At 39.7% G+C, this 26,129-nt stretch overlaps 2 protein-coding genes across 2 annotated transcripts in view; both read left to right on the top strand.

The window, feature by feature from the left end:
- Positions 1 to 24,569, top strand: part of galk1 (galactokinase 1) — a 56,842-nt gene extending 32,273 nt beyond the window's left edge. The window contains exons 8-9 of the mRNA XM_013266387.3: positions 17,755 to 17,876; positions 24,479 to 24,569. Of these exons, the coding sequence (XP_013121841.1) occupies positions 17,755 to 17,805 (51 nt within the window). The 3' untranslated portion in view covers positions 17,806 to 17,876; positions 24,479 to 24,569. The remainder of the gene's footprint in view (positions 1 to 17,754; positions 17,877 to 24,478) is intronic.
- Positions 17,761 to 26,129, top strand: part of llgl2 (LLGL scribble cell polarity complex component 2) — a 45,706-nt gene continuing 37,337 nt past the window's right edge. Inside the window, exons 1-2 of the mRNA XM_019362127.2 lie at positions 17,761 to 17,876; positions 24,479 to 24,576. Coding sequence (XP_019217672.1) covers positions 17,802 to 17,876; positions 24,479 to 24,576 — 173 coding nt within the window. The 5' untranslated portion in view covers positions 17,761 to 17,801. The remainder of the gene's footprint in view (positions 17,877 to 24,478; positions 24,577 to 26,129) is intronic.

The raw sequence follows: 26,129 nt of genomic DNA, 5'->3' as shown, positions 1-26,129 counted from the left end.
TTGCTGTTTTTTTAGGGTTTTTTTTTTTTTTTTTTGTCTGTTTGGGAGCTGATACAGTCTCTAAGGGGATGGGGTTTTGGTGGTATACTGGGGGCTTCTGTTTAAGACCATCACCCAGCCATCCTGTTTTTCCCAGCTCCTGGGGACAATCTGCCATGGGAGCGCTATCGGGGCCTACGCTACCTTCGCCTGCTCTGGCTACAGGGCCTGCTTAGCTACGGGTGAATTGAAGCAGAGTCAGTGAATTGAAGCGGAGTCTCTAATTCAGTGATCCTGGCCTCCAGAGCTACAAATAGGCTGCAGTTATTACAAGTATCATTACTGCTAAAGGAGGCCAAAGAGTAACTAAACATCTGACGCAGAGACTGTTCTTTGGGGACAGGTGAAGAGGCCATGCTGCTAGTGAATCCCTTAAGACACAATAAGTGAATACTGTGAATATAATTAGTGAGTGAATACACACAGAGTGTGCTTCAGATGAAGCATGTGAAGATTACACTATGAAATACGAAGTTATCTGTAAGTTTTTAATTAAATTGGCTACGCAGAGAAGCTACATAAAACAGCACTGTGTGTTGGAACAGGAAGAAAAAAGTAACGTAACATATAAGATTATTTTGTTGTGACACTGCTTAGTTTAGTTCTGTATTCTCTCCTTGTCTTGTGTGTATTTATTTCAATTGTATGTTTTTCAAACACAGTTTTGTGTTGTTGTTGCTGTTTTTTGTTTTTGCTTAATTTATTGGTTATTTTATAACCAGTTCTTCTGCTTGTCTGTACTGTTTGTTTATATGGACTGAATTAAGACTGCATGCGAGGAAGAGACAAGCAGAGATATGGACACATTTCACACATTTCACATGTGATGTCAGGGAAAATAGGAGCCTTTGTGAACCTTATGGAACAACTTTTACACTTTATATTTTAGTCAAATGAATTAACTTAAGATTATCGTCGACTAAATCTAATCAGAGTAAAGCGATTAGAATTGAGATGTGTAAATTACTGATGAAGTCACAAATGTTTGCAATGATGTAAATGTAAATGATGACTCTTTGAAAGTGAAGTTTACTTAAATTGTAGCTGTTGAACTATTTCTATTGTGCACCGGTGGATGTACTAATTTATCACTGGCATCACTTTCATACTCAAATTTTAACCGAAGAATTCCAAGGCATATTTTGAAGCACTCTCATCCAGTCCATCCAATCATGGTATGTGGATTCATGTGTTTTCTGCAGACTGAACAACTTTTTGCTAATAGGTTTACTCGTCTCTGCTTTGGCCAAAGTTAATTTCTAGATAATGAATCTGGACTAACTGGGCAGGAGTGCAGTGGCTTCAGAACCTGCCTTAGAATCCTCCACTAGAAACTCGTTTTGTTTTTTGTTTTGTTTTGCTTTTTTTTTTCACTCAACCTCACCTCGACACTGGCTCCGCCTCTTTGGTCTTTGTCAAGTGTGTGTAGGCAGACTCTAGCTCCACGTGAAACTATGATGGCATCACGCTTGGGCTTAATGTTATCATACTTTTTATTCACATGCTGCTCCTAAATACATTTCTGTGAGAGGATGTTTTTAGTCGCAAATGTAGGGGAAGGACTCGCATGATAATGGCATGCTACAGAGCCATGCATTAACTGAAGCATCGAGGCAAAGAATTTGTTTCAAGGGTTATTTATAATCAAATTATTCAAATTACTTAATAAATGTGTGAAAAATTGTTTGCCCTCTTCCAGGCGTTGTTTGTCACACTTAATGATCAAACAAATATGAAAATAAATATTTGACAAAGATCACACAAGTAAACACAAAATGCAGTTTCTAAATGAAGGTATTTATTATTAAGAGGGGGAAAAAATCCAAACATACTTGGCCCTGTGTGAAATAGTTATTGCCCCCTAAACCTAATAACCTTTTTTATGGCGAAGTCATGAGCACTGACTTTAACTGAGACCTGCAGTTCTTTGGATGTTGTTCTGGGGTCTTTTGTGACCCTTTGGATGAGTTGTCTGCGTGCTCGTCGTGGCCAGCTACTTCTGGGAAGGTTGACCATTGTTCCATGTTTTCGCCATTTGTGCATAATGGCTTTCAATGTGGTTTGCTGAGTCCCACAGTTTCAAAATGGATTCATAACCTTTTCCAGACTGAAAATTGCTTTGTTTCTAATTTGTTCCTGAATTTCCTGATCGTGGCAGCATAATGTCTGGCTTTTGAGTCTGTTGAAAAGCCATATCAGCAGGTATATTCTTGCTTCGACGCCCACCTTTTTTGTAGCTTTCGTGTTGCATTTAAATGTTGTCGCAGGACGCACGGATGCATTGCTATGACGACAACCATGCATGTTAGGTAGTACCAGATTGTAGTGGAAAACCAGTCAATCTGAGTCGAGTCATGGCAGTCTGTGGCAAGTTGATCCAAGTAGGTTATATGGAAAAGGGACTTATGTGGCTATTGGGTAACTGCTAATAGTTAAAAGGCTAATGTTAATGTGTGCGCTTCACCGTTGTTGAAATGGGAAATTTACTGGCCTCTAAAGTGTTAGGGGGAAGGAGCTGTGTCTCTCTCCACAGAGGTACAGTGTGCAGGTGTGTGCAGGCTGGAGGAGGCAAAGATGGCACCGTTATTATTTACAGTTACTGTAGTTTTTTTTTTTTTTTGGCTAATAGTAGTTGATTGAACATAATTATTTATTAACTCAACAGACACCTGCTTTTTCAGGTAGATGGGAGATGAGGGAAGGATCCTAGAAGGATATTAGGCACAAACATATGGGTATTATTGACAGTAAAACAAAAGGCCTAGGTGGCAGCTAGAGACCTACGTGGGATCAAAATGTTAACTGTCTGACACCTTGGGTGTGTGCTGCCAGAAACAGGTGTAGTTACAGGTTCACCTGTTGAAGATTTTCATAACTATGCAGATCGTATGAACTGTAGCCTCTTTTTTCCCATCATTTTGATGCAAAATGGACTAAACTCTGAAGTAAAAATGTATCACCCTAAGGGTAAGATGTGTCCTTGATGATTTATAACAAGACAAAACATGAGCATCATGGCAACAAAGGAAAACTGTTTTTATTTTTATTTATTCTTTAGCAGTTGCCCTCATTTATCTTTGAGAACTATACCACATTTTAATCCCCTTGAAATTGGTTTTATATATACCTACTTGGACCTTTGAACAACTTTGTATGAAGTCCCTGTCCTGAGGAGTATGTCATTTAATGGCTCAGGTCTGAAACCACTATCACTGAGAATCAGAGTTTAGTTAATGTAAACTTTGTGCACCTGACCACCCTCCTCTTAATCTCTGGTTTTTCATTATAGGAAGGAATGAGTGAGGTGGTGGGAGACGTGATATCCTGGCAGCCAAAACTAACAATCGGTCTGTCTAGCAATCTAATGTATTCTAAACTAAAGACGGTAAAGGGAGGTACCTCTGCTGTGTTTGCTGTAGTGCTGTACTCTCGCCTCTCTCTTTCTGCTATTTAAATACACAGAAAATTATCTTTTGCTTCATGCATATTCACCAGCAAAAGTTCTTTTTTTCTCCAGGTTTCAGTAAAACATCTGTGGTTTCTATTTCATGCACCCTTTATACCTCCCTGTCCCCTTCAGAGCGAAGACATAACACCCCCACAGCCCCCTAACTAGCAGTGAACCTTTTAGTAATCACTCATTCCAGTCACTCTAACTGAGAATAGTTCAGTGATTGCCAGTTGAAGATCACTGAGAGGTGAGGTCCTGCATATTCAGTTGATTTGGTGTCTTATGACGTGTTTCTTTGTGTGAGATAGGTGTGTTCACATGTGAAAGCAGTTCCTAGCAGCAGCTCTTATACAGCTCCTGCTTCATCTGTGTTGACAGGATGAGTATTACGGTTTGTACCTGTAGTTTGTGACTTGATCAGATATCATTCAAGAAGACTTGTTCCTGTCTTGAGCGAGTGCTGGCATAGCTGTCATTGCAAAAGATCTCGAGTGGAATGTTTTGGATGCCATGCATTTGGAGCTACTCATCTTGCACTAAGCAGTATGTTAGCTTTGTGTTTAAGAGCCACGAGCTATGGAGCAGCTCTGCTTGGTTAAGCAAGTGTGAGGTTCCTGTTGTGGGATACAGGCGTGTTTTTGCATGGCTGCACTCCCTAACTTAGATGGCTTGATGGATATACTGGGAATTTGATGATATCACTGAGCTGTGTTATGAAAAGCAAATAGCGTCTTGCTGCTTGAGAGCAAAGGCATCCAGGATGGTATATTGAATAGCATAAGAAGACAGGCCTGTTAAATTTGCAGTCAAAGGTAAATAAAGTCTAAATCATTATCTTCATGGGAGATATGCTCATGGTGCTTCAGTGTGACCATAGTGGTACAAGATGGAGTGTTCGCGGTCATTTGCTTCTCCAGGGGTGGCACGAACCAGCATTTGTGACATCACAATCTATTCTGCAGTCACCTGTTTCAGCCAACACACAGACACAAAAATCAAACATTTCTCCCATAAAATAAATATTTTATTCATGACCTGGACAGAGCTATGATGTTTTTAGGCCATTCTTATAATGAATTTCGATGTTGAAATCTTGCTGTTTTGCAATTCAGTCAAAAATATGAGAAGATAGTGATCTGAGAATACAATGGTTGGAACAGAGCTGGTGCCAAGGTATACTTCAGAATCCTGCAATGCTAGTAGAAAAGCTAATGCTTCTTTTTAGATCATGTTATAGTGTATTAGATTTTTTTTTTTTTTTTTGACAAAAAGATGGTCAATGCATTTGCCGAGCTAGAAAATCTATTGTTGCATGCAACCGCAAGGATCTGGATAGGTTTTGATGATAGGTTGTGATGTGTTCGGTCCAGGTGGATCAGTAGGACACTGTATCATCCAAGTAAACGTCACAATTGCTGGCCCTGCACAAAAGGGTCTTCAGCCACTGGAACATGGCTGGTGCGTTTCTTAATCCAGATGGCATTATGGTTTATTGTAAGACATGGTCAGGTGTCTTACAGATAGGAGTTTGGTTAGTGGGACCTACCAGTATCCTTAAAGGAGATCCGTCTTTGTTATTAACTTGGCTAAACCAATGAGTAAAGTCATTCATGCACTGAAGTGGGAATGAATCTGGCTGTAATGGTGTTACGACCCGGCTCAAAAGCCGCAACATAAAAAAAGGAGAAGAATACCAGAGTGTTAGTGAGAAGAGGGTTTATCTTAAAATGGAATACCAGGTTTGCTAAAATGGATGGTGCCACCAAGGCAAAGACAAGTGAGCTCCCTGGGAAGCTTGCCTCAGGTATGCCTTTATCCACACCTGACTAGGTGTGGCCAATTAGCACCAGCTGAATACATTAAGATGATTAGGGGCTGCAGAGGGACGTAACACCTCCTCCCTCAAAAGGGTTCCTCTAGGACCCTTAAATTTATTAAAAGCCCCTCTGAAGCCTTCAGGTCCTTGACCCACAAACCTGGAATAAAAGTAAAAGCTAACAGAAGCACAGTGTTCACACTATAGTTGGCATCTGTAAGCATGGATGCCCCTGCATGAGGATTTGAAGTTGCCACACTGAACACACACAAAAAGTAACATGTGACCAACACAAAGGAGCACAACAGTCACCAACCCAAAACGATTACCTGACCTACAACACAAAACCAAAAGTAGGAACAAATAATCACAACTAAGTGATCTGTTGTCTCCACCACACAAACAGTCACATACAAGTGGCCCTACACCACAACAAGTTACTTTAATCCAAAAAGTTCAGTAAAGCAAACACACTAGTGACCAACCACAAATGGAGAGCTATGGCCACACAATGATCACATTAAGGGGGACTCAGCACCCCTCAGTGTTATTGCCATCACTTGGCCAGCAACACTCACGAGTGATCCAACAAAAGTAGTCATATTCCCCACAACACTAAAGGTCACAGCACAAAACACTCACCTCATGAGGATCTCATTAGCATCCATCAACACTGACATATTCAATGCACACACAGTACACATTATGCCAACTTAAAAACAACCTACCTGCCTCAGCTACAAGACCATAATTAACGAATGTCTTAACCTCCTGCCAAGTTTGGTGCCACTAATTAACTGTGAGCAACTCCCATCCTAAAAGGCTAAAAACAAAACTTGACCTGTCTAGTCTTCAGTGGTGTACCGGGCTCGAGGCAACTTTAAACGCAAACTCAAGGGTAGGCAGCAGACCAGGGGTACAGTCTCCCACCAAACCCTGAAGCGTACCCCCACCCAGGATAACCACCAAACACAACAAATTAAAACAACAAAGCAAAACAACAAACAAGTGCTCCGATGGAAGGGCAGCATAGCCACCCAGCTGAAACACACTTACTAAAGGGATGTTACTCAATCACAGTGAACACCTTCGCTCACCCACTTAAAAGTCAAACAAACTGATATTCAGACTCCACTAAAATGTCCAAAAATCCCGGACGAGCCCCCACTTATGTTACGACCCGGCTCAAAAGCCGCAACATAAAAAAGGAGAAGAATACCAGAGTGTTAGTGAGAAGAGGGTTTATCTTAAAATGGAATACCAGGTTTGCTAAAATGGATGGTGCCACCAAGGCAAAGACAAGTGAGCTCCCTGGGAAGCTTGCCTCAGGTATGCCTTTATCCACACCTGACTAGGTGTGGCCAATTAGCACCAGCTGAATACATTAAGATGATTAGGGGCTGCAGAGGGACTAATCTTGCAGAAGTCATTACAAAATCAGAATTGATCAGGATTTGGGACAAGCAGTGATGGTGAGCTCCAAGGACTATTAGTGGGCACATAAAAGGTCAAGGACATTACTTACTTTACGTTACTTACATTTTGCATTAACAGAATCACAAAGTAATCAAATGTATTTTTAACATTTCTCAATAGGACCCCCAGAATAAAAATAAAAACATTAGGTAATAGAAATTGAAATGCTAGTGGTATTTTGAACAAAACATAATGTACAAATAGGAAACTAACTGTGTGAAAATGGATTCTGTTTAAAAAAAAAAAAAAAAAAAAAAGTTCAAATACAGCTTCAAATTAAATCAAAAAGGTATTTTCTTCCAGTCCAAAATAACAAATTTCTAAAGCTTTCAGATGATTCAGTTCATGATTCAATTGCAATCGTGGACATGCTCTGGAGACATGCTCTGGAGACATGCTCTGGAGTGAGGCTTGCTCTTATCTTTGAGATAATGTCCCCAGCTCCAGCTGATTTTCATGCTGTCATGACTTTAGTCTTTGGCAGGTGTATGAGCCTCTTTTCAGGAGAAACTCATCTACACTAGTTAAACAGAACAAAACAGAAAAGAAAAGACCGTTACAAATCACAATTAATTATATTAAACGTAGAGATTAACTGCCTCACATTAGGTTTATTATTCAGAATAAACACTAATATTAATGTGAGCAAAAACCCAAACAAACTAGGAGACAGTGTAGCTGCTCCTACTCCTCATTAGTTATCAAAACTGAAATGGTGTTCGCTTCGTTTGAGAATTTTCCAACAGGTAAGTTGGAAAATTACTGTACAAATATTAACATAAACTAGGTATCAACGCAACGCACTAACTTAACTTCCTAAGACGGACCCATTCAGAGTTGAAATCACAGGGTCCAGGGTGCTGGCGTTTTAAATGCTTGTGCACTTTTTGCTGTTTTGGAAGGAAAACTCTGTTTTTCACAGTCTGTGTTTAACTTTATTTGTTTTCTGTGAAATGCTTTCACTTTTTAAAAAAAATCAGTGTTTCCATTTTCTTCTGTGCACCTGTTATGCCCTTCACGTTACGTTCTTATGCTTAGTATTGGGTGCAGTATTGGCAGACGATGTAAGCGACACTACCCCCATAGCTTCCTGTAGTGTATTGCAGTTGCAAAAACATATTTATGTGGTATTAGTATTAGACATGTTGCCATTAAAATTCTGCGTTGATGAATCATTGATTATGCACCTCTAACTTCAACAACACCCAGGAGAAAGCCAGAAACACTGAACAGTTGAAAATGTTAGGCTGCATCAAATCATTCAGTTCTGATGTGAGAAACCATGGGAACAGGCACCTGTCTCAGCCAACACACACATGTGGAGGGAGGAGAGAAAAAAGCACACACCCTACATTCTGATGGGAGGAGCTATGAACAACAGTTACATGTCAATTCAACAACTCTGCACTACTTGAAAATACTTTTTTTATTTGATCTCTGGAAATATTCTAATAATTCGAGAGACTGGATTTACGATTTTTCCTGAGCTGTAAGCTATGATGATTGATATTAAAAATAATAATTTATGTGTAATCATGGAATATACAAAAGTTTACTTTTCCCTATATTTGTATTTCTGTTTTGTTGTTTTTTCCACACAAGACTGCTGTGTTAGTGTTTGTCTTGGCGTGCTTGACCTTTCTAAACATTGAATGTACTGGTCTGACGCCTGTTCTCTGTGAAACACTTAAAGGGATAATGCAACATTGAGTTGGACTATGTAGTCCTCAGAACAAGTGACTGGTGAGTCCACCCAGTCTGTTTGGGACAGTCTGAGGAAGTTTGAGGAAGCTGAAGTTGGAAATGTGAGTCATGGGAACACTGAGGGCAATAACAGAACTATGTCTAGCTTTGGACTGAGGCAAATGACCTGGCTCAGACATGTGAGTCATGGCACAGACCTTTGTTATGAAAATGGATGGCCATGGACTGCAGATCACACATTTGACCACTGGTATGAGCTTTGCTCTGCCATTGTCTGAATCTGGAACTCCAAGTAGCTTTTCTGTTTCATAGCTGCAGAACAGAGTGTGGTGCTCTGTGGTTGACGTATATCCAGGACACACTGATGAGAAGTGGGTTACTGGAACAAGAAGGCACGAGCTGGCATGAGTTTATAATAAGGCAAATGGTAAATGGACTGATTCTTATATAGCGCTTTTCTACTCTCCCAGAGTACTCAAAGCGCTCTATACAACATGCCTCATTCACCCATTCACACCCACTTGTACAAGCACTTCTATACGCAAGTGCAAACTAACCTGCATTCACACGCATTCACACTCCGATGAACGCATCGGAGGGCAATTTGGGGTTAGTATCTTGCCCAAGGATACTTGACATGCAGACTGGGGAAGCCAAGGATCGAACCACCGACCTTCCGATCAGTAGCTGAGCTGCTCTACCTGTTGGAATGCGAGTCAAGCCCAGTGGAAGGGGTTGCATGAATAAGATGAGGGACCTATGGAATCTTCGATACCCAGCATCCAGATTGACAGCAAAACAACTAGTAGCTCAGTGTTCCAACATTTGCAAGAAGAAACTGCTCTCATGGCTAGAGATTGACGAGGTTCAAAACAAATACTACAGCAAGAGGAAGCCAGGACGACAGGTCGGATTGGGTACCAAACCCCAAGTGCGATGGAAAAAGGATCATTGAGTGCAAGAGGAACTGAACTGAAAGATTGGATCATGGTAGAGCTTGAAACCTGGATCCTCTGTAGTCGGTTACCAAGATTAAGTGAAGTACCCTCTGAGGATCTACTAGATGATGTCAATGCAGTCCTACGGATAATAGTACTTTGTGGCTGTTTTTAAAAAGAAGCCACAGAGTCGATGTTGCGTAGAGGGGGAGGGAAACTGTTCCACAGTATTGGTTTGGAAAGCGCGATCCCGTGGAATAGTCAGAAGCCCACAATCAGTGTATCTAAGAATCCGGTTTAGAGAGTAAGGGTGAAGAAGCTTGATAATATAAGTGGGGGCCTCTCCTCATAAAGATATAAAAGTAAGAGTATTTTAAACTGATATCTGTACCCAACCGGAAACCAGTGGAAATGAGTGAATTTATGAGTGTGGGTTAACAGCCTTGCTGCGGTATTTTGGATCACTTGAAGGTGATTTAAAGAAGTCTTTGACAGACAGGAAAAGAGTGCATTACAATAATCTAATCGGGAGGCGATGAAGGCATGGACAAGTATTTCCTGTTTATCTTTGGAGACAATAGTCCTAAGTTTGGCAATATTTCTTAAATGAAAAAGCAGGAGCAAGTCACAGACTTGATATGAGCATCAAAAGACAGAGATTGATCAAAAATTAACCCAAGATTCCGAGCAGTAGCTTTTACCGTGGATGAGAAGTAAGTAAAGTAAGTAAAATTTTATTTATATAGCACATTTCTAGATAAAAGATCACAAAGTGCTTCACAAGGTATAAAACAAAAACAGTTAAAAGTTAACAAAATGCAATTCTAAAAAGATTTGTTTTTAGCTGTTTTTTAAAAGTAATCACTGAGTCTGCAGATCTTAAGTTCTGAGGAAGAGAGTTCCACAGTCTGGCGGCCACAGTGACAAAAGCTCTATCACCCTTGGTTTTCAGCCTTGTATGCTGAATAACAAGTAGGCCCTGAACACAAGACCTCAGGGACCTACTAGGGACATAGGGCTGTAAAAGTTCAATGATGTAGGCTGGTGCTTGTCCTTGAAGAGCTTTAAATGTCAGAACCAGTATCTTAAAATGGACTCTGAATTCAACGGGGAGCCAGTGCAGCTGTATAAGAAATGGTGTTACATGACAGTATTTAGATCTTTTTGTCAGAAGCCTTGCTGCAGCATTTTGGACAATCTGCAGACGCTCCAGGGAGTTTATGTTTAGACATGTAAACAGTGAATTACAGTAGTCCAATCGTGATGAAATGAATGCATGAATAACAATCTCCAGTTCAGTATGAGATACTATATGGCTCAGTTTAGAAATGTTTCTTAAATGACAGAAGCAGGACCGAACCAGAGATTTGACGTGGACATCCAGGGGTAAGAGCAGAATCAAAGGTTACCCCTAGGTTCCTGATAGACGATTTCACAAAAGTTGAAAGAGGACCAAGAGCATTCATTATGTTAGGTACATGTCTGTCTGGAGCACATACAAGGACTTCAGTCTTTTCTTCATTAAGTTGTCAGCCATCCAACCTTTGATGGTTTCTAAGCACACATTTAGAATCTGCAGCTTAGAAACATCTTCAGGTTTAAAAGACATATATAGCTGGATGTCGTCTGCGTAGCAGTGGTAGCGAATGTCCTCAAAGGGGCTCAAAATGTGCTGGAGAGGAAGTAGATATATTAAAAACAATAAGGGCCCCAACACAGAACCTTGTGGCACACCATAGGACAGGGACATGGAAGATGACCTGTACTTGGAGACCGCCACAGAAAAGTATCGTTCATAGAGATACGAGGAGAACCACTCTAAGGCAGACCCAGATACACCAACCCAGTATTTCAGCCTTTCAAGTAAAATGTAATGGTCAACGGTGTCAAAGGCTGACGTGAGGTCCAACATTAGGAGTACAGAACACTTTCCTGCATCGTTTTGCATCAGAATGTCACTGGAAACTCTTAAGAAGGGCTGTTTCAGTAGAATGAGCTCTACGAAAGTCAGACTGAAATTTGTCAAAGATATTATGTTTGTCTAAAACTGCTGTAAGCTGCTTAGCCACAACCTTCTCTAATATCTTAGCAATTAACGGAATTTTTGAGATTGGTCTGTAATTGCTAGTGAGAGATGGGTCCAGCATAGGCTTTTTTAACAGGGGGTGTATAACAGCAGTTTTAAAATAAGCAGGGACTTTACCAGATCCCAGTGAGGTGTTAACTATGGTGAGCACACAGGGACCAATAGAGTGGAAGACATTTTTGAATAACGATGCAGGTAAAATGTCGAGTGAACAGGAGGATGCTTTTGTTGCATTAACTATTTTTTCCAGCTCTGATAGTGAGACTGGTAAAAAGCTTTCTAAAATGACAGGCCGAGCTGGCGTAGGAACTGACAATGCAGATGCTGATGGGGACAATTTTTTCCTTACATTACTAATTTTTTCTAGAAAGAAAGAAAGAAATGTTTCACAGTCTTCATTAGAAGAAATAATGGCAGCAGGTGGAGCAGGAGTAATAATATCAGTAATAGTGTCAAATAATACCTTAGTATTACCTCTGCTCTTTGCAACCAGATGAGAAAAATAAGCACCCCTCGCATCTCTAATTGCATTGTTAAAAGAGGCTAAGACATCCTTTAAGTAAAGGAGATGAACATTTAAATGAGTTTTCCTCCATAAACGCTCAGCTTTACGACAATCACGTTTTATGGAGCGGATGTTGTCATTTAGCCAGGGTAAGGACTTGGAAACAGAAACTGGTCTCATTTTAACCGGACAGATTTCATCTAAAATCGAAAAACAATGGTTATTAAATAGATCTGTTAAGAAATCAACGCCGTTTTGCGGGGATAGAGTTAAATTAAAAGCATCCGAGAAATTCTCCGCTGTGGAGGAATTTATGATGCGTGAGATAATTGTCCGGTGAACAGGAGACAAAGGCTCATGAAAAGACATGTTAAAAAGAATACAGTGATGATCAGAGATAAAAATGTCCTCAGAACAAATAGAATCAATATTCAAACCCAAAGTAAAAACAAGGTCCAGTGTGTGTCCTTTGTTATGGGTGGGGCCTGACACATGCTGGGTAAAATGAAAAGAATCCATAATGTTGGTAAAACCTCAGGCAAAGAGGTCAGAGTCATCATCAACATGCATGTTAAAATCCCCAACTAAAAGCAGTCTGGACAACCTCATAGTAGAGGACAGGAAGTCGCTAAACTCCGATAAAAACAAGCTATTTGGGCCGGGTGGACGATACACCACAGCACAATAAAAAGGATCCTTACTTCCGATTTTAATCAGCTGTAGTTCAAACGAAAGAAAGTGAGAACAGAGAAGGGACCCAGATGTTGTCTGATTTGGGGCTTGATACTCTCTAGAGCAAGAATTAAACACATAGTCTTGTCTGGGTTCAGCTGCAGAAAATTTATTGCCATCCAACCTTAAATTTCCTTAAGACAGTCCATTAGAGTGGATAATTTGTCTAGTGTGCAAGGTTTAAAAAGATGTATAATTGGGTATTGTCTGCTTACAGATGGTAGGAAATAATTTTGAAACTACTAATGATAAGGCCTAAAGGCAGAATATTTAATGAAAATAACAAGGGGCCTAAAACTGATACTTGTGGAAAACTGCATGAAAATTCAGCTACATCTGACTGAAAGTTTCCTACTGAAACCAAAAGTGATCTGTCCGCCAGAAATGAGGTGAACCATTTTAGGACCGGTCCAGATATCCCTACCATATGAGTTAAGCGGTGGATTAACATCAGATGATAAACGGCATCAAAGGCTGAGCTAAGGTCTAGTACAGGGGTCTGCAACCTTTTACACCCAAAGAGCCATTTGGACCCGGTTTCCACGCAAAAGAAAACACTGGGAGCCGCAAATACTTTTTGACATCTAAAATGAAGATAACACTGTATATATTGTTTTTTATCTTTATGCTTTGTGTGAACAACTAAGGTGTGCTGTTTATGAAACCCATGAAGTGCTACAGAGAAAATTAAATTATATTTATGTAATCAACACATTTTGAACTCTTAAAGAAATATAACAAAAGGAAAGACACCAACCTGAACTAAAATGATCCACGTAGCAAACAAAAACTGTTGTCAGCCGCCACCCTTATATCGCCTTTGGGCTGTTGGAGCCTTGACCTGACTCTTAAAAAATAATTGGACAAAAGCACTATGCTGCTAAAAGATAAAAAATAGATATTTGCAAAATTCTGCCTAAATATGTATTTTACCTGGTTAATGCGAGTGTGACGCTTATTTTGAGCGATGAAAAAATAATAGAATATAATTTTATTTTTATATTTCAATATCACAATAATCTTCCAATTTAGAACTACGAGTTTAAAAGAACTAACATAAATAAAATACACTTCAGCTAAATACTTCTAATTTATTTGCCCAAACCACGTGGAGCCACAGTATAAGGACTAAAGAGCCGCATGCTCTTTAGTTCTACTAGACCAGGGGTCGCAGGTTGCCGACCCCTGGTCTAGTAGAACAAGGACTGAGCAATCGCGTCTGTCCGCGGCCATCGAAAGGTAATTTGTGACTTTAAGGAGAGCTGTTTCTGTGGAGTGTAACTTTCTAAAACGTGATTGAAAGTTATCAAGAACATTATGCTTCTCCAGTGTCTTCTTTACTTGTGACCAAATGGCTTTTTCTAATATTTTAGAAATGAAAGGAAGTTTTGAGATGGGTCTGTAGCTTGTCTGTAGTGTCGGATCCAGGTTAGGCTTTTTCAGCAGAGGTTGAATAACCCCCTGTTTAAAGCACCTGTGGACAGAGCCAGATAGCGGGGAACAATTTATCAATGTGACCACAGAGAGCCCAATGGTGTCAAAAACTTTAAGAAACAGAGAAGTAGGTAAGACATCTGCTGGACTCGTTGAGGGTTTCATTTGAGTTAGTATTTCAGATAGATATTTAAAGAAAGTGGGTGAAAAGATTCCATAATTATGGTTTGTGGGAGATCATGGTTGAAGAGGCTATTTAAGGGGGTTATATTTCCTCTTACCTCACTGATCTTATCTTGGAAAAGCTTAAAAAGTCATTGCAATCCATATCTGAGAAGACTGGTGTGCACGGAGTTGGAGGAGAGACGTTGCTATTCATTGAATCGAAGAGAACCTTAGGATTTCTTTTTCCTACTGCGAGTAGTTTGGAGAAATAAGTGGCCCTGTGATCCAGGGCGGGATTTAACAGAGCTGCCTTTTCTGATTTTAAGAGGAGCTACTTTATCTAGAATTTTTAGACATTGTGAATTGCAGGAGGCCACATGCCATTTCATATCATCCATTTCAGGTAGATTAGATTATTATCAAACAATTCCACAAATTCTTCCACCACAGAGTCAGTAATTAGATGTGAATGCTTCACATTAACAGAGGGCATAGTGTCATAGATAAAGGAGAGATTAAAGAAAAGATATTGTTGATGGCTAATAAAAATGTCCTCATGACGGACTGGTCCGATATCCAGACCCAGTGACAGAATGAGATCCAGGGTGTGGCCACAACTGTGTGTTGGCCCAGTCATATTTTGGGTCTAAGAGATTAAGAAAGTCAGGAGCGGCATGGCATGAACTGTCATCGACATGGAAATTAAAATCCCCCAGCAGAAGGATTGTTTTCTTGTTTCTTGTTGTCGTCTTGTTTTGGCAGTATGTGCTCTACCTAGCCTAGCAAATGGTGACAGAGAAACCATATATGACCACAAAATGCAGTACATTTTCACTATGCTGAAATAAAGGAAGACTTATCAATTAAGTCAGTGTCTTTTAGCTTTGTTTACATTTTGAAGCCTTAACGGAGTTTTGATAATCTCGTGCTTTTTGCTTTTTTTTCTTGACCGAATTGTGTAGGCAGAAGTTAGCAGGAAAGTTTGTGTGAAAAACCACTTCTAACACACAGCATCTACATTAAATAGCAGTTGTATTATGATTTCACAGAAAATCTCAGATGGAGAAGAATGTTTGATGGCTGAAGTGGGACAAATGATGAATACATTTACATTTGAATCCTAATTTCCCAGTGACTTCAAGCAGGGTAGTCACAGACAACCAAATATGTAGCCAGGGGCCTTATGACACCCAGGTCTCGTGTATTTTGTTTAACAGGTTTCTATAGAGTTTCTATAGTTTGAGGGGATAGGTTAATTGGATAATCGAAATTGTCACTAGGTGTGAATGTGCGAGTGAATGTGAGTGTGAATGGTTGTCTGTCCCTGTGTGTTGGCCCTGCGACAGACTGGCGACCTGTCCAGGGTGTACCCCGCCTCTTGCCCTATGACAGCTGGGATAGGCTCCAGCGCCCCCCGCGACCCTGAAAAAGATAAGCGGAAGCGAATGGATGGATGGAAGGTTTCTATAGACATTAGTGAAGCTAATGTTTTGGTACTGCTAGTAACCCTTTTTCCTCCTAGTAACCCTTATACTGCTACTTGTGTATTGGTGCAAGAAAAAACATGAGAGACACTGTACTTTTTGGAAGGCAACTGGACTGATTAATAAAGCCATGTATCTGATGGTGTGATTCATCTCTGAATTGTGGCTGGAGAACATGCTTATGGAAGAAGACAGGTTTTGATTGTGTTAAATAGTAGGATATCAATACAGGGAGTGCAGAATTATTAGGCAAATGAGTATTTTGTCCACATCATCCTCTTCATGCATGTTGTCTTACTCCAAGCTGTATAGGCTCGAAAGCCTACTACCAATTAAGCGTATTAGGTGATGTGCATCTCTGTAATGAGAAGGGGTGTGGTCTAATGACATCAACACCCTATATCAGGTGTGCATAATTATTAGGCAACTTCCTTTCCTTTGGCAAAATGGGTCAAAAGAAGGACTTGACAGGCTCAGAAAAGTCAAAAATAGTGAGATATCTTGCAGAGGGATGCAGCAGTCTTAAAATTGCAAAGCTTCTGAAGCGTGATCATCGAACAATCAAGCGTTTCATTCAAAATAGTCAACAGGGTCGCAAGAAGTGTGTGGAAAAACCAAGGCGCAAAATAACTGCCCATGAACTGAGAAAAGTCAAGCGTGCAGCTGCCAAGATGCCACTTGCCACCAGTTTGGCCATATTTCAGAGCTGCAACATCACTGGAGTGCCCAAAAGCACAAGGTGTGCAATACTCAGAGACATGGCCAAGGTAAGAAAGGCTGAAAGACGACCACCACTGAACAAGACACACAAGCTGAAACGTCAAGACTGGGCCAAGAAATATCTCAAGACTGATTTTTCTAAGGTTTTATGGACTGATGAAATGAGAGTGAGTCTTGATGGGCCAGATGGATGGGCCTGTGGCTGGATTGGTAAAGGGCAGAGAGCTCCAGTCCGACTCAGACGCCAGCAAGGTGGAGGTGGAGTACTGGTTTGGGCTGGTATCATCAAAGATGAGCTTGTGGGGCCTTTTCGGGTTGAGGATGGAGTCAAGCTCAACTCCCAGTCCTACTGCCAGTTTCTGGAAGACACCTTCTTCAAGCAGTGGTACAGGAAGAAGTCTGCATCCTTCAAGAAAAACATGATTTTCATGCAGGACAATGCTCCATCACACGCGTCCAAGTACTCCACAGCGTGGCTGGCAAGAAAGGGTATAAAAGAAGAAAAACTAATGACATGGCCTCCTTGTTCACCTGATCTGAACCCCATTGAGAACCTGTGGTCCATCATCAAATGTGAGATTTACAAGGAGGGAAAACAGTACACCTCTCTGAACAGTGTCTGGGAGGCTGTGGTTGCTGCTGCACGCAATGTTGATGGTGAACAGATCAAAACACTGACAGAATCCATGGATGGCAGGCTTTTGAGTGTCCTTGCAAAGAAAGGTGGCTATATTGGTCGCTGATTTGTTTTTGTTTTGTTTTTGAATGTCAGAAATGTATATTTGTGAATGTGGAGATGTTATATTGGTTTCACTGGTAAAAATAAATAATTGCAATGGGTATATATTTGTTTTTTGTTAAGTTGCCTAATAATTATGCACAGTAATAGTCACCTGCACACACAGATATCCCCCTAAAATAGCTAAAACTAAAAACAAACTAAAAACTACTTCCAAAAACATTCAGCTTTGATATTAATGAGTTTTTTGGGTTCATTGAGAACATGGTTGTTGTTCAATAATAAAATTATTCCTCAAAAATACAACTTGCCTAATAATTCTACACTCCCTGTATTTGCTTTTCACTAAGGAATAACAAAGGTGTGAACTAGAGGATTTATCTTTGAACATGCCCTCTTTTCTCCTCTCTCAAACTTTTACTTTCGAGCTGGATCATCTACCTCTATCTCCTGTGTCTCCTCCAGCCACCAAGTGTCAACGGGCCTTCTGGCTGCACGCCGGTATTGACAGGATGAAGAGGTTCAGGCGGCATGGTCAAGAGTCCCAGAGGGATCGGCTAAAACAGGAACTCTTTGCGTTTAATAAGGCAAGTAAATTAGACCATATCACACAATTTCAACCACATCACTACAGATGGCAATGTGAGTGATGAGGAGAAGAAGAAGAAAAAAAACATTCACAAGACTCTGAACTATCTGCAGTCATAATATGCATTCAAGTGACCAGGTTACTTAGCAGAAACAGAAAATAAAAGTAACCAGAACAAGATCAAATAAGCTGTTTACTTTAAATTTATATATTAGTTTCCTTTTCTCTCATTTTTTCTGTGTAACTGTATCATGGCAGAGCAATAGTATACAGATAGGTGCAGCTCAAGGCTACAACAGATTTTCACAGGTAGAAATGACCTTATTTGGAGTCCAAAGGACCGCTGTGTTTCCATTTTCCTTAGACTTTGGATGGAACCCTTCTAAATTTACAGTAATTCTCTATTTTTCTCTCATTCAAATCCTGCCTCTATTTATCGCCTTTTTTATTTTCAGTTGTTGTGAATGTGCATACTTTGACAGACAAAAAATGCTGATATGAGAAACCAATGCTTGTCCTAAAAAATGCAGTCAATAAAAAATAATGTTTAGCATCAGCATTGCAAAGTAAGGATCCATCAATCTGATCTTAGCGAAAGCAGAAACCATGGCATCACTATATGATATTCAGAATGTATGACATTTTCGAAAAACGTATGGACCTGGGGTTTTTTGGGGTGATTTTTGTCTGTACATCACCGTGGTCCCTTTAAATCAAGGAACACAGGCGTGATTGAAGACGTGCAAGCACTCAGCTTTAATTCAAGGGCTTTAACAAAAATATTGACTTAACTGTTATGGAATACGGCCATTTTTATACATGGTCTCCATTTTTAGTACTCTAGTGTTCAGAATGTAATTCCAAAAATTATCATTGTTCAAATACTTAAGAACCTGACTAATCTCAGCTAAGAATATATACATTTCAGACAGAATGTCACCAGGTAAATTTATGAAAGTGCGTTGCCTTTAAGAATCCATACAAATCCCAAACTTTGAACTCTAACCAGCGTAGGTATCCAACTTAAGTAACCATAACGATCTAATTAGGTTGATCCTAACATGAACAATATTATAGCCCTCTGGTTTTTCTAATCCCCTAATCCACTAACAATAACCAAGTGACAATGAAGAAGCTTAGTGGAGAAAGCAGTGTCACCTGATTATTTCAGTGCCTCTAAACCAGGGGTGTCAAACTTACAAACTTACTGTCTAGGGCTGCTCAATTAATCGAATTTTAATCTCGATTACGATCTGGGTTTTCAACGATCATTAAAAATGACTGAGCCGATTATTAGCACCTCCCTCGTGCTTTACTCTCGCGCTGCTCCGTGTGGCAAATCGAGCGCACCTCTCTGCGTTTCGAACACGCGTCACAAGAGGATCCGAGGGAAGCTCGGAAAGCTAAGCAGAAGTTATTTGGAGAGGAGAGGATAATGGCTGCTGAAGAAAGAATGCCGTTGGCTGAAAAGAGAGGTAAAACGACTTCAGTGGTGTGGAAACCAATGTTCCCTCTAAGCTGCGCACGTGCGCAATTGCGCACTGCTGGCACGGTCTCTGCGCACAGAAAATCTGCGTTGCGCACAAAAAAAAATCTAACCTGAATTGAAATTAAAATTAAAACTTTAACAATTCTGTTTTGCAGTGTTAGTCAGTGAGTGACTGGCTGCTCCTGTATGGGATTAGAACGATGCCACCTTATCCTTTAGTCCAGCCAATAATGCGATTCACATTCGTATATACGCAGCCAATCAACGTCACTAACAGGCTATGACAGCGTCCTTATGTGCCGACACCGGTGTTTTAGCTAGCAAAGCGGCGTGGCTGATGTGCATTCAATAAGATGCCACACAAATTGTTTGTGCCACTCCAAAAAAATAATTTCTGTCCACTATAAAGGAGAACATCACAGCCTGATACCTGCAGGTCTGACAGCAGCAGGTGTATCACTCCTGTTTCTACCTGGAGACAGCAGTCGCCTCATTGTTCTGACACACAACACAAAACTATCCACAACACTACACACTAACTACACAAGACAACACATTAACTACACACTCCAAACACGCTAAACATCACAAATCTCTCACATCTCAAAACTCGCACTCTCTCTTTTTCTGCTGTCTCTCTCTCTCTCTCTCCCTCCGTCACTCCTAAAACTTCCCCTGTTTTGTTTTTTTGCTCATAAGCAGAGAGCGCTAACGTGGCGAAACTATTCAGGAAAAAAACGCTGCGTATATCTTTTTTTTATCATGACTCTGGTTTTACGTGGCCTATCAACACAATTTATAAACTGGTATATATCACCTTGTTGCTTTGTCTTTAAGTGGTCATGTGATTGGCTTACCACGACTACTTTATTCTTCCTCAGTCAAACAGCAGCACTCATGCCATTGTTTTGCCCCCTTAGCTCCAGGTGTTGTGCTAGACAGTGATCGTGATTACCGTCCGCGGGAGCGCGCACAGCTGCTTAAAGCTGTAGCGTCCAGATTACTTACAGCTACTTCCGTGCAACTGATATAAGATGCGGTAAGCTGAACACAGCTTCAACCATCTGTTTGTTGAAAAATAGTAACGGACCGCATTTTCTTGTTAGTAACGGTAACGGCGTTGTAACGATAGGAATAGTAATTAGTTAGATTACTCGTTACTGAAAAAAGTAACGGCGTTATTCCCATCACCGTTAATGACAACGTGTCCAACCATTGGAGATGTGAGCAGGACAGACGGAACAACTGACGGGAAAAGTGTGGACTTTATACCAGTTTTTAAATTGTGTTGATAGGCCATGTAAAACCAGAGTTATGATAAAAATATATGCAATGTTTGGTTTTCTTCCTGAATACTATCGTTATTTATATTTACTGCGGGAAGAAACGGTAAAAATGGCGTTTTATAAGGAAAACGCTCGAAAGCACTCTCCGCCTGTGAGCAAAAACAAAACCAAAAAACCCCCCACCCTTTCCTATTGGTCAAAAAAAGTACCGTGTCGACCAATCAAAAAATGATATGGCAACGTGGCATCTAGTTGTTAAGAAACGGGGGGAAGTTTGAGGAGTGACGGCGGTGTTCTGAGATGTGAGAGATTTGAGACGTTTAGCGCAAATCTTGTGTAGTTAGTATGTAGTTAGTGTGTAGTGTAGTCAATGGTTTTGTTGTGTGTGTCAGAACAATGAGGCGGCTGCTGAATGTTACAGGTGTTACAGGAGTGATACATCTCCTGTTGTCAGGCCTGCAGGTATCACGCTGTTGTTCTCCTTTATCTCATAGTGGACAGAAATTATTTTTTGGAGTGGCACAAATAATTTGTGTGCCATCAGATTTGATGCAGAACAGCTGATTGTTCTGTAAATAGTTTGAAATGTTTATTTAAAAAACGCCTTGGCTGCATTAAAAAAAATAAATAGCTGCAAAAAACTTTGTTGTTTGCCAAACTGAGTTACTTTTTTGAAGTAGTAACTATATAATTAATTGCCCAACATTGGTCATTATATACTGTATTTTGCAGACAGAGAGTTACAGGACTCTCTCCCAGACCACAGACTCATAATACAAGTCAGAGCTTTATGAAAAAAAAAGAAAAGAAAGAAAGTTGTGTTTTCAAAATTGGAGTTAAGTTATTTTTACTTCCAATAGTGTTAACATACTACACAGGTCATGAACAGGATTTTTTAAATTTTCACTGTAAGTGGGCTAAAGTAGTTAATTAAAAGTAGTCTAACATAAATGTAAATGCTGTAATTTGATTATTTTAATAAACCATGTAACTTGGATGGATTAGATGCTGGCGTGACCACAGTGCACACGTCTGATGTCGCTCACAGTGGTCCAAGGGATCGCTCAGCGAGTTTGTGTGTTCGCTCAGACACATGAAATATTTGAGGGAGCATTGGTGGAAACATTATGGGTTCGTGGAGTCAGACGTGGATCAAATATTGTGCAGTATTTTGAAGTTCACTAAACATAGATGTTTACATTTTTCATTTATTTTTTTATATTGCAAACATTTGCACTGTAATCAATATTTGCACACTATTTTATATTATTTTTTGACAATCTTTAAAGCCATTATTCAATACATTGTTATTGTTAAATAAATATCGTCAAATAATCGAGATATCAATTTCAGTGAAAATAATCGTGATTATCATTTTTGCCGTAATCGAGCAGCCCTTGTCTACGATACAATTAGTGTGTGAATGTGAGAGTGAATGAATAGTGGAATTGTAAAGCGCTTTGGGAGCCTAGAAAAGCGCTACATAAAAGCAATACATTATAATTATATATAACCCGCAGGATCATTTCATATGTCAGTTATTAATGTGGAAGCTGAATCTTCAGCCCTGTTGAGAATCCATCCCGGCAGCGGTGGAACTTTATTTTTGATGGGTACACCATGTGGCCAATCACATGCAAAGACAGACAAGGAAGGGGGCGGATGTTCCAAAGACAGCAAGTGTAGTGGTATAGGCCAGGTACATGGAGAGACAGGAGAGTCGGATTTAAATGCTGGCAAGTCATTGTGGAGGTAATTTTATTAAAACAGTGAATTTAAAAAAAACTGCTCCCTTGAAAAAGACTAAATTTACAGTTCAGTATTGAATATTAAATTAAAAAACTGTACACAAAATGTCTTTGAATGGCAGAGATGCAGACATGTCTGCAGTCATAGGTTTTACAGCTTTTACAGTTATATTTCTACTATAGAAATGTCTTCTTCTTTTTTTTTTTACAACTACAGTTTAAAAAATGGTCATATAAAAAATCTATTAAATATATAGCTTATTTACACTGTGAGAAAGGGGAGTTTCACTGGTTGGGGCCACTTAAGATCAAAGTGGGCTGTATGTGGCGAATAGACACTGCACTCATTTTATTTTACAGATAATTGTAATCATAATGATGACACACTTTCTGTATAAAAGATGCTTGTGCCCTGCAGAAATAACACCTATATATGTGTAGACACAGGTGTTCATTTCAGTGTTTTGTTTGACTAATAATTATCGTCATAGTTTTGATCTTTTTCTGATGAAAAAACATAATTTTATTGACGAATAAAAACAAGATGAAGATGTACTGGAGAGAAGAGGTCCAATCAGAATGAATTGTGTTGTGTAGAAGGGATGATGATCCAGTTAGAAGTTATCTTCTTGTGCAAAGTTAGACATGCACAATTTGATCTGCCGCTGACAGACAAGGTTGGGCGAGCTCCCCGTCTCATGAAAAAACAACAACAAATGCCAGAGTAATCATATGGACACCAGCCTGATTATGGACATGTCAAGGAAAATCAGACGCTTCGCAAACCGCGTAGAGCAACTTTCACTGAATAAAAACACAACAAACTTTTATACTTTCTATTTTTGTCAAATGAATTAGTCTACAACAATCTTATGATATTTAGTCAACTAAAACAAAATTATGACTAAAACAAAATCAAAATTTGCATCAAAATTACCACTGTAACATTTATGTATACTTTTACATGTCCAATCTGACATGTTGCTCTCATATACTCATCCCTCCTGGTCCCTCCTAAAAAAAAAAAAAAATAAATAAAAAAAACCCTAGCTTCGCTTCCTATCTTTTTGTCAATGCCACCATCTAACCAAACTATACACCATAGCAATAATATAAGCTGCAGTATTCTGACAGAGGCTTTTTCCTGACTGATTTATCCTCAGCAATCAGGCGTGTTTTCAAAACTAAGAATTCTAATGCGACCCGCAAGCTTGGCACAAAGACATCTAGATGCTGTGATAGTGGCTGTTTGTTGGGTGTCATAGGTTTCCATTGTGACACATTCCCATTATAGCTCGTTCTGTGGCTGAAGATTGCTTCCAGTAAACAACAACACTTAAGGCACTTTGATTTGTGTTCTCTTTTCTTTGTTGTAATCTTATTTTAACTTTATGATTTCCTCCCAACATTGCTTTGCTGTGTGAATGACCCTAGTACTTATGAGTAAAGGCTTTTTTTTTTTTTTTTTTTTTTTTTTAATCCCACAGCCGTAGAAAACTGATTAGGTGTTGTCGTCACTCTGCCTGGCGGGTTGGCAGGCGGTGTGGATTGTTGTGAATGCGATAATGCGAGCAAAATTGAAACCATAGGTGTATCTACTAAAGTTAGACCAGTTTGAATCTCAGTGATCTTGAACTCGATGTCAAGTTTTGTAAATGTGATAACTCAAAGGAAGTCACGTAGGATTTATTTTTACCACTCCCTGCCACCAGTATTTTTGCATTTAGCTTTGAGTCAAATTCTTATTTTTGCTCCTGCATATACAGACTGATATCGGCCGCAGCCTGGCAGAGTATCTCAGATGTGCAAACATGTCCGTGGGTTCTACACTTAATTTTCCATACCAGTAAAACCTCCAGTAAAATTGTGATTATATTGGACTGGGGAGCCAGTGGAATAAATATAAATATTAGACACTGCTGCTGACTGTTAAACTGATTAAATTCATTAGCTAGCATTTATTGAGATGTATGAGGGCATTTCTTGAAGTTGGTATTGTTTTGTACACTCTTGTCTCTGTCCTTGGCTCTTTTGTCAAAGTTCTTTCTCACCCTCATCTTTTCACTCTCATCCTCAGACAGTGGAGCATGGATTCCCCCACCAGCCCAGTGCTCTGGGCTACAGTCCCTCCTTGAAGCTGCTGGCCATTGGCACTCGCTCCGGGGCTATCAAACTGTATCCATCATTCTGTTAAATGTTCAGTTTCTATGCCATATGTTAAAACAAGACCTAGAGTGTGATTAAAGTGATGGGTGGGTTCTTTTACATTTTGAGAGAAGCCAATTGAGTCTAAAACCAGATTAAATGCCATGTTGAGGCTGTCGTTTTTAGCATCTACATGGATGTTAAAGTCACCCACATAATTACTGAGCTGAGCACTAAATCAGATAAAAAGTCTGAGAAATCAGACATAAACCCTGTGTAAAGCCCAGGTGGACGACAGATAACTAATAAGACCGTTATTTGAGTTTTTCACCTGGGATGGACAAGGCTGAGCATCAGGCTTTTAAATTAATTAAAAGTCTGTCTTGGTCTTTGGTTGATTGATAGGCTGGTGTGGAAAATTGTTGCCACAGCTCCTCTGCCTGTGCCTCGAGTTTTCAGATAGTTAGAATGAGTCAGGGGTGTTGATTCATTTAAGCTAACATAATAATCCTGCTGTGTAACCAGGTTTCTGTAAGGCAGAGTAAATTAATTTGTTGATCAATTATTAACTCATTTACTAACAAAGACTTGGAAGAGAGAGACCTAATATTTAATAATCCACATTTCACTCTTTTACTCTTTGGTGCAGCTGTGGATACTGTATTGTTCTTTCTTTGTGATTTTTTTTTTTATGTTTAAGTCATTTTTGCTGGTTTTTATAATAATAATAATAATTCATAATAATAATAATAATAATACATTTTATTTGAGGGCTCCTTTCAAAAAACCCAAGGTCACCTTACAAAAGAACAAAATTAATAAAAGGGGCAATAGTCATAAAATACATAAGTTAAAATTGCAAAACAGAACTTGACAACAGATAAAATCAGCACTAAAGCGAATAAGCCAGTTTGAACAGATGTGTTTTGAGCTGTGACTTAAATATCGGAAGAGAGTCTATGTTTCATATGGCTGGAGGAAGAGAGTTCCAGAGCAGTGCGACTGAAGGCTCTGTTCCCCATAGTGATAAGATGTGCGGACGGAACAGTAAGATGAATAGCAAATGAGGATCTGAGAGGGCGGGAAACAGTGGTTATATGAAGCAGGTCACACAAATAGGAAGGAGAAGATTTATGGATACACTTGTATGTGAGAAGTAAGATTTTAAAGTTTATCCTGGCTTCTATGGGCAACCAGTGAAGCTGCTGAAGAACTGGGGTAATATGAGCTCTTGACGGCGTACGAGTTATGACCCCGAGCTGCAGAGTTTTGAAGAAGTTGGAGTTTATGAAGGGACCTTTTAGGGAGACCAAATAAGAGGGAATTGCAGTAATCAATACGGGACGTAATAAGACTATGGACAAGGATGGCAGCAGCATGGGGAGTAAGGAAGGGACGGAGTCGTTTAATATTACGTAAGTGGAAGTATGCAGACTGGATTATGTAATTAATGTGAGACTGGAATGAAAGAATATTATCAAGTATGACACCCAAACTCTTAACCTGAGGGGAAGGAAGGGTGGGAGAATTTTCAGTGTTAATGGAAAATCTGTGGGATTTGGTTAAGATGTACCAACAAGTAA

This window comes from Oreochromis niloticus, linkage group LG8 (assembly GCF_001858045.2).
Source record: "Oreochromis niloticus isolate F11D_XX linkage group LG8, O_niloticus_UMD_NMBU, whole genome shotgun sequence".
NCBI classification, from domain to species: domain Eukaryota; kingdom Metazoa; phylum Chordata; class Actinopteri; order Cichliformes; family Cichlidae; genus Oreochromis; species Oreochromis niloticus.
Note: the sequence above shows the minus strand (reverse complement) of the source record. Positions and strands in the feature narration are given on the sequence as shown.